Source organism: Stegastes partitus, unplaced genomic scaffold (genome assembly GCF_000690725.1).
Source record: "Stegastes partitus isolate 25-593 unplaced genomic scaffold, Stegastes_partitus-1.0.2 Scaffold777, whole genome shotgun sequence".
Lineage (NCBI taxonomy): Eukaryota > Metazoa > Chordata > Actinopteri > Pomacentridae > Stegastes > Stegastes partitus.
In genome coordinates, this window is record NW_007578508.1 from 266,773 (window position 1) to 283,938 (window position 17,166).

The 17,166-nt window shown below is 40.4% G+C and overlaps 1 protein-coding gene across 3 annotated transcripts in view; it reads left to right on the forward strand.

The window, feature by feature from the left end:
* phkb (phosphorylase kinase, beta) overlaps positions 1 to 6,561 on the forward strand; it is a 133,841-nt gene extending 127,280 nt beyond the window's left edge. For all 3 annotated transcript variants that reach the window (XM_008292002.1, XM_008292001.1, XM_008292004.1), the window contains 5 exons: positions 2,704 to 2,838; positions 3,184 to 3,313; positions 3,703 to 3,810; positions 3,956 to 4,096; positions 4,463 to 6,561. In XM_008292002.1, the coding sequence (XP_008290224.1) occupies positions 2,704 to 2,838; positions 3,184 to 3,313; positions 3,703 to 3,810; positions 3,956 to 4,096; positions 4,463 to 4,600 (652 nt within the window). In that variant the 3' untranslated portion in view covers positions 4,601 to 6,561. The remainder of the gene's footprint in view (positions 1 to 2,703; positions 2,839 to 3,183; positions 3,314 to 3,702; positions 3,811 to 3,955; positions 4,097 to 4,462) is intronic.
* Positions 6,562 to 17,166: the final 10,605 nt, after the last annotated feature.

Sequence of the window (17,166 nt, forward strand, 5' to 3'; positions counted from 1 at the left end):
ATTTCTATGCAGATCCAGTAAAGTCAAAATAGGGTTACTTAAATCACCTGATAAAAAATATTTTATTTTTTTCATACTGCAGTACATATTGCAGAAAAACATGAAGTCAGAATATTATTGTTTTTTCCAATATCATGCATCTGGAGTTGAAATTGTAAGTTTTAGTACAGTAGAGTGTAGGATTTTTTATTAAACACGTTTTCAGCTTTTTACATACGTTAAACATATTTATCCATATTCAGACTAAAGCAGTGAATTTAATAAAGCAAAGCGGGACCTCACTCTGACATTTACCATTATTCAGAATTTTTTGAAAGTGACAGGCAAAAGAACTCTTGGCTGTGTTAGCATTTGCTTTGTGCTTGGTTATTTCCAACCATTTCTGATCATTGTGGGTGTGAGAACAAGTGAGATCAGGACACTTTCATCTTGCTTGTATGTTGTGTATGAATACACTTCATGCATGTGTTAGTTTATGGATAGCTGTTAGCTAGCAGGGGACCATTTCACAAAGCAGGTTCAACAAACTCTGAGTCTAATCCTGAACTTTGAGTTGATCTACTCTGAGATAGGAAACTCTGAGTTTCTGGTTCCAGAACAGCAGATTTGAGTTAATTTAATCAACTTGGAGAAGTTTCACCTGGACTTAAGCTCGTGCACCCCAACTATAAAAACCCAGCATCAATGGAGCCCTGATTCGAAGAGTCACCATGGCAACGGGGAAGTGGAGGGCTGCGTTTTTCACCCACTAGAATTAGAAGTCTTAATGCGCTCATACGGTGGGTTTGAACACGTTTTTAAAAAGAAGTGCAACACCGCTGCAGCTGCAACACAGAGGGAGACGGCGTGGAGAACATTGCTGCTCGGGTCAACGCGTAAGTTTAAATGTCGTCCTTTGCAATCACATTAATATTACAGGGAAACTGCTGGAATGGTAGCCCATTAATTTATTTCATTTAGGTGCAATCTGGTGGGGGAGAAGCGCACTTGGCAGCAGCTTAAGATGAAACATAAAAACATTGTTCAAGTCTGAGGTTGCAGTATAATGTCATTAACAGAATATAATTTAAAATTAATTTAACACATCTCTACATCATTCATCTGCAGTCCTGTGGAACTCCTCCTTGATGGCTCTGACAGGTTTATGTCCAAAGATGGTAAAAACCGTTTCATGGCATGGCCACTTCTTCTGGACAAAAATATTTATTACTTTTGTGTAAGCTGCTAAGTTGCTGTCGCTTACTCTGCAGCGGCGGAGTCACAAGAAGTCTGGGGTCAGAGCGCCCCCTGCCATGAGGCCAGAGAACTGCCTGCCACCTAGAATCTCTTCTCAGCCGCTTATGATCGCTCAGCACACGAAATACGTTACAAACATACAGCTGGTAACAAAAACCCACTGTATATTATTATATACATCAGCTGAACTATGGAAAATCAGTTCATGTATTAAATGTGTTTGAACCATTTTATTGGCGACATACAGACAGCAGTACGCTGTCACTGCATGACAGCCAGCTCAGATAGCGAGGGATTGCGCAATCCAAGGTGAGGCTCAGCTCGCCGTTGCCTCACCGGCTTCTCTTCCAAGCATTTGAAAGGGAAATTGTGAAAGTTCCGCGATTTTGAATAAAAAAGAAAAAAATCATCAAAATTGGAAAGGCTATATGAAAAAAGAAATGCTTTATAGTACAAATTTCTGGATAAATATAACCATTTAAATTATTTTATTATTAGATTTTTTTTCTTTCCCTGACTGCACGTCACTGATGGACTGTGACGTGAAACGGTACCGCTCCAACAAGATGACTGTGTGGAAATGCTAGAACATCTATGAGCAGTCTGATAACCATCTCCAGAGGAATATTTAATTCTTTGCGCAATAATGCTGCAACTTCATCCACGGGATCGTTATGAACAGGACATGTTAAAGGAAAAACTTGCATCCCTCTGTGTCGAATGGACTTGTAATACAGCCTACTTACTCTGATTTTTTTTTTTTAATGATGTTTGACAGACGGCAGAACTAGGCTACCCCAAAACTCGCCTGCTGACTGAATGAATTAATGAGGAAATCAAATAGTGTGTGTGGCTGAAAGGGGGCGGAGACAGAGAGAAACTTGAGGTTCATCGAGACAAACCTGGTCCTGACCAGGTTAGGTTCATAGAGTCTATTACTACGGGAACTGACCAAGGTCTTAAGTTAACTCTCTCTGTGAAACAGGCTAAAGTTACCCCTCTGTCTCTGGTTTGAGTTACCTTCCTTTGTGAAAAGGAAAACTCAGAGTTTCCCTCATTTTGCAGTTAACAGACTCAGAGTTTTCACTAAACAAGCTTTGTGAAACGGTCCCCAGGTCTACAGGTCGCTCTTCTTGTGCTGTTGACAGTAATCAGACAGTCTAAAGGTCAGTTCCCTACAGATGTGCATACAGAGGAGGACATGATGCCACCAGTCTGCTGCTGGCACTTTGTCCCTGTGGAACTGCAACTAAAAAAAGTCCCCTGCAGCCCAAAAAGCATTTTCCCCTTAGAACTCGGTTACAAAAGCGATGTCTGTAAAACTGTGGACAGGACGACAACAGTGAACCAAGAAAACAAGAAATTATTTGATTTGAAATAGATCTCTAAACGGCTTCGTTGATGTCAGCTGCACAGGGTTTGGTGCTGAGGCTGTTCATTGCAGATTTCTGTTTTGTGAATCTCCAGATGGATCGTTCAGGCCATGAAACATGAGCTGAAGATCCGGGCAGGAGACATGCCACCACAGGACATCTACCAGCTGTCCCCCAGCGACATCAAGCAGCTCTTGCTGGACGTGCTACAGCCGCAACACACCGGCAGGTACACTGACACACACTATCAAGAGTATTATCCATGCTTTCTCCCTCCTTTCAACTCACAGATCTGCCTTTGAAGACACCATGTCATTATGTTAATGCATTTACTTCTTGTGTAATCTTTTTTGTTTTAATTATTTTATCTTCCGTCTTGTCGACGTGCATATCTTATTATCTGCCACTGCCACAACCCAATTTCCCCTTCGAAATTATTAAACTTTTATCTTATCTCATCAGATCTAATACACACTGAATCATAGACAGTTTCCTTTTGTACGACAGCTATCGTCATTATATTTTGCTTGCTGCTAGGACCCGGTTCAGCAATTTCTTGCTCATTTTGCCTCAGGTCTTGGCTGAACAGGCGTCAGATCGACGGCTCTCTGAACAGGACCCCGCTGGGCTTCTATGATCGTGTGTGGCAGATCCTGGAGAGGACTCCCAATGGTATTGTGGTGGCCGGGAATCACCTCCCTCAGGTACCGGTGCAGGATAAATACTCTGACACATGCTGGTTAAAAGTGTATTGGGTGTTTGTTTAATGGAAAATGTTGTTAGAGTATGTAGAAAACAGTGACGTCAGGTAAGACAGATGATGTGAGGAGAGCTGCCCACGCCATGTTTTTCCATGACTTCATTATTCTTTTTAAAAACACTGACAAATCATCTAATTTTACTTCAAAGTTTACACAACTTACCTGCAGTTTCTATGCATCTCCCATAATCTATTAGTGTCACAGTAGATATACAGTGCATCATTTTTTTACAAGCCACAAACACACAAAGAGCATCTATAGTCATCCAGCAGCCAACATGTTTGTTCTCTCTCCTTCAAACCTCTTTTTGGAATCTTCCCATCTCTCCGCAGCAACCCTCACTCTCTGACATGACCATGTATGAGATGAACTTCTCCCTGCTGGTGGAGGACACGCTGAAGAACATTGTCCTGCCTGAGTACAGACAAATCATAGTAGAGGTAAATGAAAGAGAATCAAATGACTGAGGCTAATCTAGATCAAATTACATAGATTTTTAATTAAAATGACAATGTTTCAAACTGATTACAATCTTCCCTGTTGGTGTTAACGGTTCTGTCTCCCCTCTCTCCACCTTGTGAGCAGTTGCTGATGGTGGTGTCCATAGTGCTGGAGAGAAACCCAGAGCTCGAGTTCAGTGACAAAGTGGTTCTGGACGGTCTGGTGAAGGAAGCCTTCAATGATTTCCAGAGAGACCGCAGCCGCTTCGAAGGAATGGAGAAGCAGGTAGAGTGGCTTCCAACAGGACGTCAGGTTAACTAATATTAAAGCATTTTCTCCTTTGAACGTGACCTGAGTGCCTGACTCAAAATTAGAAAGTCACCTTGCTAAATTGATGTTCTGAAAAACTTTGATCTTTTGTTCCAGCCATACTCTGATCATTTAACTGAAGGGCTACTTCAACTAATTTGTGGTTAAAAGGCTAGGACTGCCATTTTGCAATTCATTAGAGCCTTATTAGATTTATGAGATGTAATCCAGCTGGAATGCTTTTCTGCGTGTGGCATCTCATTCTCAAACAGCAAATTCATCTCTGAACACTCATTGGTTACTGATTGTTTTATTATTTGTCCCTCACTGTGTTTGTCCCAGGACGACATGGAGGCGTTCTACAACACGCCGCCGGTGGGAAAGAGAGGCACGTCCAGCTACCTGACCAAGGCTGTGATGATCCAGCTGCTGCAGGGCGACGTCAAGCCCTGCAAGGATGACCCGTGCTCTGTTAGTTAGATTTACAGCACTTCAACCCCTAATCGAGCCACTGCAGCGTCGTCATCAAACAGTCTGGTGACAATCACTGGTCATTGGTCACTTGTGTTCTAAAGATAACCGCTACCCTCTCCAATCCTTATTCAGCAAGGCTCTGCCCACTCCAGCAAGCAGTTCACTTGGCACAGATTAGCAGGTCTGCAGTTTGCTCTGGGGGTTAAAATATGAATATAAAAACAAAAGGCTAATGACTAGGGGTGACAATCTCAGTGCCACTGGGTCCTTTGTTGTTTGACTTCCACACATTTTTGTTTTGTCACTGTTCAGAATCCCAACCCTACTGGTCCAAATCCAAATTAAGCTTTTAACATTACTTGTCATGTCATAATGCCTCATAGCTTGCTAATGTCGCCACAAAACTATTGAGCTGTTGTTACACTTTATCTGGATGTTGTAGATTAGTATGTCTGCTGTGTTTCAAAGGTAATATACTGTACACCCACCGAGTGCACTGTACTCATAAGCAATTAGATCCTTTGTTAAAAAGTCTCCTGGGTTTGAGTTAAAATGACACTTAGCTAAGGAACAAGTACACCGATAAGCCACAACATTAAACCACTTAAAATCCTGTAGGTCCAATTTTGGCTGGTTCTGGTGCATCCTGTGGAATGAGATGGGTGCATTGTCCACATCACTGCCGTCAGGGAGTGCCGTTGCCATGATTAGCTGTGCTTGGTCTGCAACAATGCTTAGGTTTAGCTACATGTCACAGTAACATCCACATGAATGCCACAACCCGAGGTGTCTCAGAGGAACATGCCATTGCTATGAGGGGATCACCTGTCAGTGGTTTTAATATTGTCACTAATCAGTGTTTGTTCATATAAAGTAAGAAAATAAAAACTAATTTAAAGGAAAAAGTCACACAGTTTGGGGTTAGTTTATTTTAGCATATAGCCTTAACATGCTAGCCTGACCCTGTCCACAACTACAGAAGGATATGCTCCTGAAAACAAAGGCATCATGTGTTCTCTGTAATAGAGCAAACTGTCTCTCTCCTTTTTTCTTTTTTTTTTTTTTTTTTTGGTGTTGCCCAGAATACGGTTGTAAATGTTCTCTGTTCTGGCTCTCAGGTAAAGAACTAGCACCATTTTGAACTCTGCTGAATGAACCAGACTCAGATTTAACAGTTCAATCTGTACCTCATCTCTCACCAGCAGTAACCTGTAGCTGTTACATTTAAAGTACAAGATATTTGCATCATGAGAAATGTGTTTTCAATATTGAAGCATTTGGCCTTCAACATGCATTACTGTTCACCTAGACCTGAAAGTGGTTACTTCTGCAACTATTTCATGGAAAAAATGTAGTAATATTCATTAGAATTCATGTTTGTGGGTCTTTGGCATTAGAGGGATTGACAGCCAGTGCATTTGATATATAATGTGTTTGTTTGTTTATTGAGTTATACAGTACAGTATATTATTCTACATGTCTGTTAGGTGTTTGTTGTACTGTGTTGAGTTTCTCTTTGGGGAACACTGTGTCCTCTTACCTCTATGCATGCAGAGTGTGCCGCATGACAATAGGTACTGTTTGCCATAACCATTGCAAAGCTTTCTCTGAATGGTATGAGCAACAAAATAGAGTTTTGGAGAGGCCTCTGCTTGACAATGACTACGGCTCATCTGTCCAAGTCCAAGTACTGAGCGCCCTTTAGAAATTGTTGTTTTGTTGAATGTGGGCAACAGAAAAGATTGCTGCCATCCTTAGGTAGAAATGATGAAAGACTCAATCTGACTTATTTTAAAGTGTGCCTCTCTGAATATCGTCACTGTGATGAATCTGCCCGACCTTGTCACAATGTGTTTGAGCGTGTGTGTGTGTGTGTGTGTGTGCGCGCTGTTTGTCCCTGTCGTTCAAAAGAAGTACTTTTGAATCAAAACTGTAATTTCAGAGAATAAAGTTGTGGAAACTACAAACACTTTCTCGTGTGTCACTCTGTCAGCTTTGTAAACTGAATTTGTGAATTCTTTATTTTTTATTCTTTATTAGGATCCCCACAAAGTGGTTGCTAGTCTTCCTGGGGTCCCAGGGTAAAAATAAAAATTACAGTTTACAAAACATTAAAAATACATAATAAATAGCAAACATTTGATTTATAATGCAACCTGGTACAAAGTAGTATATGGATAACAATAAATGCAAGTTGATACAACACTGTAAATATAACACCAGTGAATGAATAAATAAGTGCCACACTTGCCTCTTTTATTCTACAGCTACGTGAATATGAAGTACAGGCATTTAATTGCTTAACAAGAAGCAAAATCTCTTGTTACCGTGATAAAACTGCAGCAGAAATGGAGCGTGACGGCTACACCCCCGAGTGGTGTGTTTGGCAGTGTATCGGATCCTACCAGTTACGCCCACTCATGTTGCCCAAACCCCTTATCAATCTGCATCTTGCCACTGAGGCTGCTTGTGCTGTCTTGCAACACTGACTAACTGACTGGCAGAGAGAGGTGGAGTGGTGGGCGAGAGCCAGAGGAGAAGATAAATGAGCTCTGCCTCACATTCAATATATTCAAATCAACTCGCTTGCTGGTGAGAGGAGCTTTTTCTTGTCTTGTTGAATAAATCTCCTCTACACCATGACAAATCCTGAAGAAATTTGTTTCTCTGCATTAAGCATAGGGATCTCCAAAAGGTTTTATATTGTTGCCAATTAGTTATACCCTTTGGCATGTAAGATGAAGGGTCATGTTTTTATGTTAACTTAGAGAAAAGATATCTCCTTCAAACACTGGATTCCTCAGGGAATTCCTCTCATACAGAGATTTCAACTCAGGAGGCATACTACTATTGTATACTGGATCTACCGTAGCTCTTGACTAAATATCTCTAAATGATAGATTAAAAAACACTAAATCATATTAAAGAGCACTCTGACACAGTTCAGTGAGTTTATTCTTGATGACATGTCTCTCTGCTATTTGAGCCTCTAAAGTGATGCACAGTCAGTCCACTAGGATGCAGCAGAGTTCAAGGAATGGAATTGATGTATTCTAGGATTTTATAAGAAAGGTCTGTACGGGCGTTCTTTTTTTATCAGATGAATAACAGTGAATATTAAACGGAAGACAATTTATGACAAGTAAAATAATGCTGGATTAAATCCATTGCCTGGAAGTCTGGAACCAAAATGCAGCATGGTGTGTTTAATAATCTCCTCACGGTACTTCCCCATAATTAACACGCAGCATTTCACCTCTGAAAGCAGGTCTGTCTTCACCTTTGAATCTCACAGCTTTGTTATTTTCTGACCAAAGGGCACACAAGGTGAGCTGGCAGAGTGGCTTTGTCTTGTCAGGCTGGGAGAAAAACAACCAGGAGGGAGCTGGCAAGAGGCCCTGCTGTTTGTTTGAATGGAGATGAACAAGGAGGCGCATTAGTAACCAACAGTTGTCTGTGTAAAGATCAGGCACCTTAGTGGCCTTGCTACATGTCATGCCTGGACTATGACACATCAAGTCCCTGAACTGATTTATTAGATTACGTTATATAGATGTTAATAAAAATAAGAAGAATAAAGGTGCCATGAATCAATGAAATACCTGAAACTGTGAAGTATGTGGTTAAAGACATACATGCTCTCCAATCTCCATATTTTCTTCTTTCTTCGTTTTCTGACATGTGTCATCATATGTACAGTATATTGTACACACATCCTGCGGCACTGCCACCATCTATATCTCTGGAAGCGTGTTCTTTTCATGGACATAACCATTAGGGAGCGCAATCACAGATGAAAAACTTGTGTGGTTTCCTCTGATTGATTGCTGAAACTGAGGAAATTCCTCCCATGGCAGCCAGTGAATCATTCCAGTGTCTGCATCTCTCTCACACCTCCTGCTGTAATACAGCGGGACATCTGCCATAGTCTCCCTTGGTCTTATCTGGCTTTGAGATGTGAGTGAAGGTCAGACGGTAGATAAAATGGTACAATAATGTGTTTAGTCTGCAGGCAGCCAAACACAGGGGGATTTATGCAGCTGTGCCACAGGTGCTATTCATCCATATCATACGTACATCAATCATTGGTCATGGTAGTAGGTGGTCTTTCAGAAAAATTCTGTTTTCCCTGTTGATACTTAGTTATTGTAGTGGGCCAGTCCAGGGATGTAGTGTTGGTAAGCTGGTATGCCACTCTGTTACAGAGGCACCAGAACTTCAGCTTCATGCTCGGTAGTGAAACTATGTTAAACTGCCCTATCAAAAAATAAACAACATAGTTTTTATGAAATGACCTCCTCAAATCAAAATTTCCATTTGTCCAGTGTTTTAGTTTAGTTTATGACCAAATACCAGCAACACTCTGTGTTTAGCACTAATTCGCAAATGTTAACATTATAAAATGCAAAGGCAAGGTGGCAAACTGTACACTTGCTAAACATGTATCAGCATGTTAACATTATCAGTGTGCGGAAGGCGTTAAAATGGCGATCAAGGCTGCAAAAGCAAACCTCCTTACATTTAGACTCTTTGATGATCCTTTCATGCTGGATGATCTCACTGATTCATCCATCCTTTTCAAAAGCAACATGTTTGTAGCAAATTTGCAATAACCTTAAGGCTGATTTGCAGTGAAGAAATTAGTTTTCCAGATCCTGCTGGATGTTATCACAACATTGCCAAAATTGGCAATGTTGTGATAACATCCAGCAGCAATAATAAGTTTGTCACTACTGGTACACAGGGTCCTGACGGTTTAACACCACAGACTGCCAGTAGTGCTAAACTTGTAGTAACAGATAATACATTTGCCATTTGTGGCAAACAACGTTTTTGAGTATCTCAAGGTACTTTGAGATACTATAAAAACTTTTAGTGTTGCCTTAAAACAAGAACATTGTGAGTTTGAATGTCAGCTGTTCTGTGCCTGCGTCATTTGCTCTGTGTGCTCCAGCTTCCTCCCACAGCTCGAAGACATGCATAAGTAGGTTAATTTGTGATTCTAAATTGGTCATACAAATGTGAGCATGAATATTTGTCATCCAGTGCTGGGATCGGCTCCTGCCCCCAGTGATCCTCTAAAGGATAAAGAGGGTATAGCTAATGGATTGGGACTGTTTGCCCTACATATTGAACAGAGATAGCCTGATGTCCACTGCAGCTTTAACCTGATTTACATATAAAAATGACCAACTTTGTGGTGACAGGGTCTAAGGTTGACCATAACTGTTTGCCAGAAACCTAAAATATCTGTAAAGATTGTAGCCCCATGGTCATAAGCAGTGTTATAAACAATCAAGCTTTTTTGTAAATGAGTAATTAAAATTTTGTGTTGGAAGTCAATAAGATCAGACCTTTGTTATGTTCTTTAGAAGCCTTAACCTCCTCTGTAAATTGCTGCGGAGCCAGGCTAATAAGGTTCTTTGTGCCTTCGGTTCTGGCTCAGTCACAAGAATGGGAATTTTAAGGAATCTTTTATATAAATCTTCATTCAAACAATTAAATGATTTTCAAGTTGAAAATTTCAACTCAAACATTTTTAAAGAGAAAGTAGTCATGCTCTGCAAACAAGCTTAGGGACTAAATGCTGTGGTATGTGGCACTGGTTCATGCCATATAGTGGAAATTAAACAAATAAAAGTTGGGATATTTATGAACAGAATTTAACTGAAAGACTCACTGTGCTTAAGTGCAACTGCATGTATTGAAAGAGTTGGATGTGGTGCTGTCACTGCCTTCCCACTTCTGTTTTCCAGTGGCTACTCACAGCATTAAAATCTCCTGTGGCCCAAAGATCATTTTCTACAAAGGCCACAGTTATAAAAGAGACACCTCCAGTGGCAAGCAAGGTCAGTTTTTACTCCCTGTATCATGGATTTTTAATTAATGAAGATTTTATATTTAGATTTTTATTTTATTTATTTTTTTATTTATTTTTACCAGAGCTGAGACAAGAGAGTTTTATTTGCACTATGTCACTACAATGAGAAGTCTATGGGCCAAGAGTGTGCAGGGGGCCAGTGAACATCAATGCATGTGCAGTTGGCATCCAACATGGAAGCAAACCAATCATGTATATGCAGATATAATTCATCCATATCCATCCTATATATGTTTCTCTCTTAAACCCAGAATGATACATCAGCTGTCATAGAGAGGGGTAAAACATGAAGTTTGTTAAAATGTGGAAATAACAGCATACACTGTCAGACAGAATGCGATGGAAGGCTTTCATAACTTTCTACACAAAATGCAACGGATACAGTTTTGCAGAGAACACAAAGGGAGCTTAAAAGCGATGCTGACAGGCTGCTTATCTTCTCTACAGTAAGTGGATTTTAATGTTGCATTGTTGGTTTCACAAAGGTACAGAAATGACTGGACACAATGTGCCTAATGCCAGGGTCAGGGAGGTGGAGGTGAAAGATTTCTAAAGCGGTCTGACCATTTGACCTACACTTCTGTTGACTCATGCTGACGTTTTTGATCTTGTTTGAAGCTGTAATCTCTTAAATGAACAGTTTGGGATTTTGAAAGGTTTCCATGACTTTGACCTTTGACCTCCTTAATATTGGTGGTAACAATGTTGTTGCAGCAGCAGTAATCTAAAATAACTAAATGTCAAGGCGAATGTACCATGTTACCATGGCAGCCAGAGATGACATTGTTAATGACATTGCTGATGACCTTGTTAATTAGGGAACTGATTGTGTCCTGTTAGGCAGCAGGACAGCAGTGCATTGTGGTTATGAGACACTGGTAATGCTGCAGCCTCATAACTCAGCATCTGACATCAAGGTGACACACATCTATCAGGGTCTCATATGAGAGATGGCACTGAGCCCAGACACAAGCGCGCAAACAACAGTTAGCCATATTGTTTGTGTCTTGAAGTCTGGCCAAAATCATGTACAACACAACAATTATAGTTCAGTGTGTAGGGATACATGAAGCTAAGAGGTAGAGGACTGTTTCAACACAAGGCCATTAAATTACCTCAAAACATTTAGTAGAACTGATGATTATATTGAACCCTGTCACTTGAATCAGTTAAAACATTACTCAGTATAAAGAGAACATTCAACTGGGGGTAAACAGCAAGGTGTATGATGTGATGAACTATGTAGCTCTCAACTTGTGCTGAAATCAGTGGGGAGATTTTATCACATTCTATCTGACTAAATGAGATGCACAGACGTTGCAATTAGACAACCTTCTAGTTATCATTTGGCCAACTTTCAACTGAATGTGACCTCAGGGAGGTTATTTGCTCTTTGGAGGCTCCATATTCAATACAAGCTAGCACTCTTGTGTTTTGGGATCCATAACAAACATGCTTAGTGGCACTTTTGGCACACATCCATTGCTTAATTAAAAGGAAACAAGCTCAGTGCCATTTTAAAGCTTGCCAACCATCCTTTTTTTCCCCAAGAAGGCTGACCAAAATAAAGTATGAAAGGCAAGCGTATCATTTGCACTCTCACCATTAGCGATAATTCCCAACATGAAGGTTAAGTTAAAATGACATCCCATAGACAGTGGCTCAGTCTAATGCACTTTATTTGGTCCCATACACACACAGCTACAATTGATTGTGTTGCTACAGTAATTTCAAGCCTGACTGTCACTAAAATCGACTTAATGGATACACCTAGTGATTAGATAGGCGATTCACTGCAACAACTGTGGTGGTTATGATGACATTTATCAGCCTTTGCACAGCTTGCTGTTGAGGTAAAATGATATACACTTACTGTTAGGAGCAATTTATTATTGTATTATTATATATATATATATATATTTATTATTTTATTATCATATTTATTATTACAGTTTATTAGCAATTTCCCTGAGGTCTTGTACCGAAGGGATTAATAAAGTTTTATTCTAATTCTAATTCGTGACCCACTAAAAGTCTTTTATGACTACTTTAAGCTATGCCATCACCTATTGGCCACACTGTGTAGAAACTGATAATGCACATTTTAAACAGGAAATATACACTGATCAACCACAGCATAAACACCACTAAGGTGAGGTGAATAACATTAATCATGCTGTTCTAATAGTCCTTGTCAAGAGGTGGGATACATCAGGTAGCAATGAACACTCAGTTCTTGAGGTTGATGTGTTGGATGAAAGAAAACTGGGCAACATAAGAATCTGAGAGACTTTTAAATGACCAGATTGTGATGGCAAGATATTGGTTCAGGTCTTGTGAGGTGCTACCAAATGAGTCTTCGGCCCCCAAGGTTCACTGCTGCATGTGGGTAGTGCAAGCTGGACCATGTGTTCTGATCCAACAAAAGAGTTACTGTCAAACAAACTGCCAAAAACTGTAACACTGGCTATGGATAGAAAGGTGTATCACAGCGTGCTGCATATGTAGCTGTATGACCACTGCTAAAAGTATCTGCAATAGGAAGATCAGCGTCAAAACTAGAAGATGGAGCAATAAAAGAGGGTTACCTGGTCTGATGAATCATGTGTCGTTTAGCTGGGGAAGAGATGAAAAGAGAATCCACTTTGGGAAGAAGGCAAGCAAATGCAGGCATTGTAATGGTCTGGGCCGTGTTCTACTGAGAGACACTGGGTCCTGCATTTATATGGATGTTACCTTAGCACCTACGAAAATGTTGTTGCAGACCGCGTACATCCCCTCATGGCAGCGGTATTCCCTGATGGTAGTGGCCTCTTTCAGTAGGACAAATACTACTCGGGAATGGTTTGAAGAACATGACAGCAAGTGCTCAAGGTGTTGACTTTGCCTCCAATTTTCCCAGATCTCAATCATATTGAACATCTGTAGGAGGTTCTGGAAAAACAAGTACGGTTCATGGAGGACCCACTTCACAACCTCCAGGACTTAAAAGACCTGCTGCTAACATCTCGATGCCTGATACTACAGGACACTTTCAGAGGTCTGTGTAGTTCAGGTCTAACAGGGAGTACAAGGGAGCCCTATACAGCGTTAGGCAGGTGTACTGTATGTTGTGTTCATCAAGTGTGCTGGGAACCAGTGAGACTGACCACTGGTATGATTGTGACTAATGAATAAACAGAAGGGTAAAAACGTGTGAACAGTCAACGCAATATTGCCTTGGACATTTCTGACTGAGACTTAACGTGCCTTTGCATTATGAGACGGTGTTGGAATACAGTGGACTGATTGCTGCGATTCACCATCTGGTTTTTCAGCCTCTCTTTTAGATCTTTTGAATTTCCTGATTTGACATTTTGTATTTTGAGGTTGTTTGCATTCATGTGACTGGATTGCTTGTGTATTGTTGTGTTGCTTGTTGAAGGACATTAATTAAAATGAGTTTGAATCTAAACTCCAAATGGAAGTTGTTTAACAAATATGTTAATTCATACAAGTGAACTGACTCTGGTTTCTGGGTGTCAGTACATTTACACACACTGCTAAGAACAAATAAAAGATAGCTACACATTAAGATACAGCTAAAATAAGAGCAGCAACCATACGGCTGTTACGTGCAATCAGATATGTGGATCTGTACTGCGATACCAGCAGTTCTGTCAGGGTGTACGTCGTGGTGAACCGGACTAAATGCTTCATGTCAATGTCTGCTGGCTCACAGTTGTGATGCTAACTTGCTGCTGTTTAGTAAATAGTATGTTTACTGTGTTCACTGTCCTAGTTTAGCATGTTAGCATGCTAACACTGGCCAACTAGCACCAATCAGAGAGATATTTGATCACAAACAAAACACAAAGATTCAATGGAGCGCTGGGTCATCACAGAGGAAAGGTTCATTAGTTGACAATCTGTGTAACTAATAATAAACTGAAGAAATGAATGGCTAGCTTGACTGATCAACTGAGGGCCAGGATTCAGCTTGTTCTTTTTTTCATTTTACTGCTTTTCACTTTTACTGTGGAGCACAGTCGATTAATAGTTGGAGAGCTGTGATAGAAACAGAAGGTCGACAGCAATATGCAGCAACTATGCTGAGTTGACTTGATTTTAATTAACTTATAATTCACTGCAAGTGTCAAAGTTATTTTGTAATTTTATATTTTATTGTGGCATATTGCTACCACACCAGAAAAAGAAAAACTAAATAGTTTCACATTATAGTGAAGAGCCTGTTGTTGTAATGGCAAGATTTTCATATTAAAACAATATATATTATTAGTATTACAAGATCTTTTCCGTTTTCTTCTCTTTCTCCCTTTTCTTTTCTTTTTTCACATTATAACAAGAACATCTTCTTGGTATTGCAATATGCTCTTTATCTAGTAATATTTCACATATTAACTTGTTGGTTTATTGTTACAAACACTTCTGCTGTTACTGAGTACAGTGGATGTTATTATGATAAATTATGTATCCAACTGATCAATGACAAATGATGCAAGACTACCTCCAGAGGGTCGGGCTCATTCTTACCTCTGTACAGCCCCATGTATTTTGAAAGTCCTCCTTGTATTTGCATATTTGCATCACAATATCATCCATCGTACTCAGTGACAGTAAAATCTTGCTGTTTTTCAACCAAAGCATAATGTAGAATTTAGTCAATGTGTGCTGTCTTTGATCCACTGTCTGCACAGTGTTTTGTCATTTCAACATGAGTTTTACATTATAATAATATAGAATATGTTATCACCTTACACCATTGTCTGTCTCTCTTTTGTTGCAACAAGATAAATAGAAAATGATAAGTGGTTTGCACTTAAATATACTTTAGTGGTACACAATGCACTTTATAATGTTTCCCATTCACTTATTCATACACACTCACCACCATTGGCAGCAGAGCTACTGTACAAGGCCTTTCCCTGTCATCGGGAACACTTCAGGTTTAGTTCAAATCAAATCACTCAAATCACATCAAGTTTATTGTCATTTTGCTGTACATACACAGTTGTACAGGAAAGATGAGAGAGTGTTTCTTCAGGGTCCAATAACTTAAAGCAATTTAAACAAAGAAGTGTTTGCATATCTGGATCAACAGTTCAGCATTCTGACAGCTTGTAGAATGAAGCTGTCGATCATTCTGAAGGTTCTTCCTTCAATGCTCCGGAAACCTGATGGTAGCAGTTCAAACACTTTATGGAGAGGGTGTGAGGAGTCCCTGACAATGTTCAGTGCCCTGCTCCTGCAGCGGCTCTGGAAAAGTTCTTGGACAGAGGTGAGGGAAACTCCGATGACCCTCTCAGCTCCTCCAACTATCCTCTGCAGGGCTTTTCTGTCTGAAATAGAATAGAATAGAAGAGAATATATTTTATTTATCCCAGACCTGAGAAATTTACACGCCACAGCAGCATCCAAAAATATAGAAAGAAAATAACGATAATTAAGTAATGTGCATCCTGGTGTCCGAACACAGCAGGTCCAAGTCCACATACTGGCAGAATGTGGGGAGAGTGGTAGAGAGCGATGTATGATTAAGGTCTCCTGAGATGACGATCAGAGAATGGAGGACCATGTTGAGATGCAGTATGTCAGAACGCTCTCCACCACACCTCTGTAAAAAATACTGAGGATGCTGCAGGGAAAGAGGCTTGTTTCAGCTTCCCCAGGAAATGCAGTCTCTGCTGGGACCTTTAGATGATTGCAGCGGTGTTCTTATTCCAGCTCAGGTCCTGTGAGATCTGCACTCCGAGGAACTTGATGTTCTCCACTCTCTTCATTGTGCAGCCACTGATGCTGAGGGGAGCATGCTCAGGACGTGACCTTCGGAAGTCGATGATCATCTCCTTCGTTTTGTCCACATTGAGCAGCAGGTTGTTCTTACTGCAGCAGCCCTCGAGGTGTTTCACTTCATCTCTGTACATTGATTCTTTGTTCTTGTGAATAAATCCCACTATTGTGGTATCATCAGCAAGCTTGATGATCTGGATCCCCTCATGTGGCTGCACAGTCGTGTGTTAGCAGTGTAAACAACAGTGGGCTGAGTACACAGCCTTGAGGAGATCCAGTGCTCAGCATGATGAGAGGTTCTTTCCGACTCTGACAGACTGGGGTCTTTTGTTCAGACAGTCCAGGACCCAGAGATGTGCCAGTATCCAGGCCAAGTAGGAGGAGTTTCTCTATTAATCTCTGGAGGATGATAGTATTAAATGCTAAGCTGAAATCAATGTACAGGATTCTAGCCACGGCATGTGGAGGGACCAGGGATTGAACATCGAAAAAAAAAAAAAAAAAGTGGTCACTTTACTCAGTCAACCACTTATTATAATATGATAGGTTTGTATGTTGTAATAACATGAAAGTATCTTGTTATTACATGACTGTCTAATTACAACAATTACATTCACCTTATAACATGAAACTGATTTGTTGGCAGCAGTACACTTCCATTATCTTTTATCCTGACATAGAATTAATAGTTTGACTAAAAGCAACCTCAGACAAGTTTTCTGTGTCTGATTTTGCCATTTATTCTTGTTTGGGGAGTGTGTGAGATTAATGACAGGTTGAACTATTCCCACACTCCCTGCCTGTCTGTGTCTAGAATCAGGCAACTGTAGGCAGATGTAGGTGGGATTAATACGAATATCCCAGCACCATCTTTCAGTCTGGACACTTCCCAGATAAATGC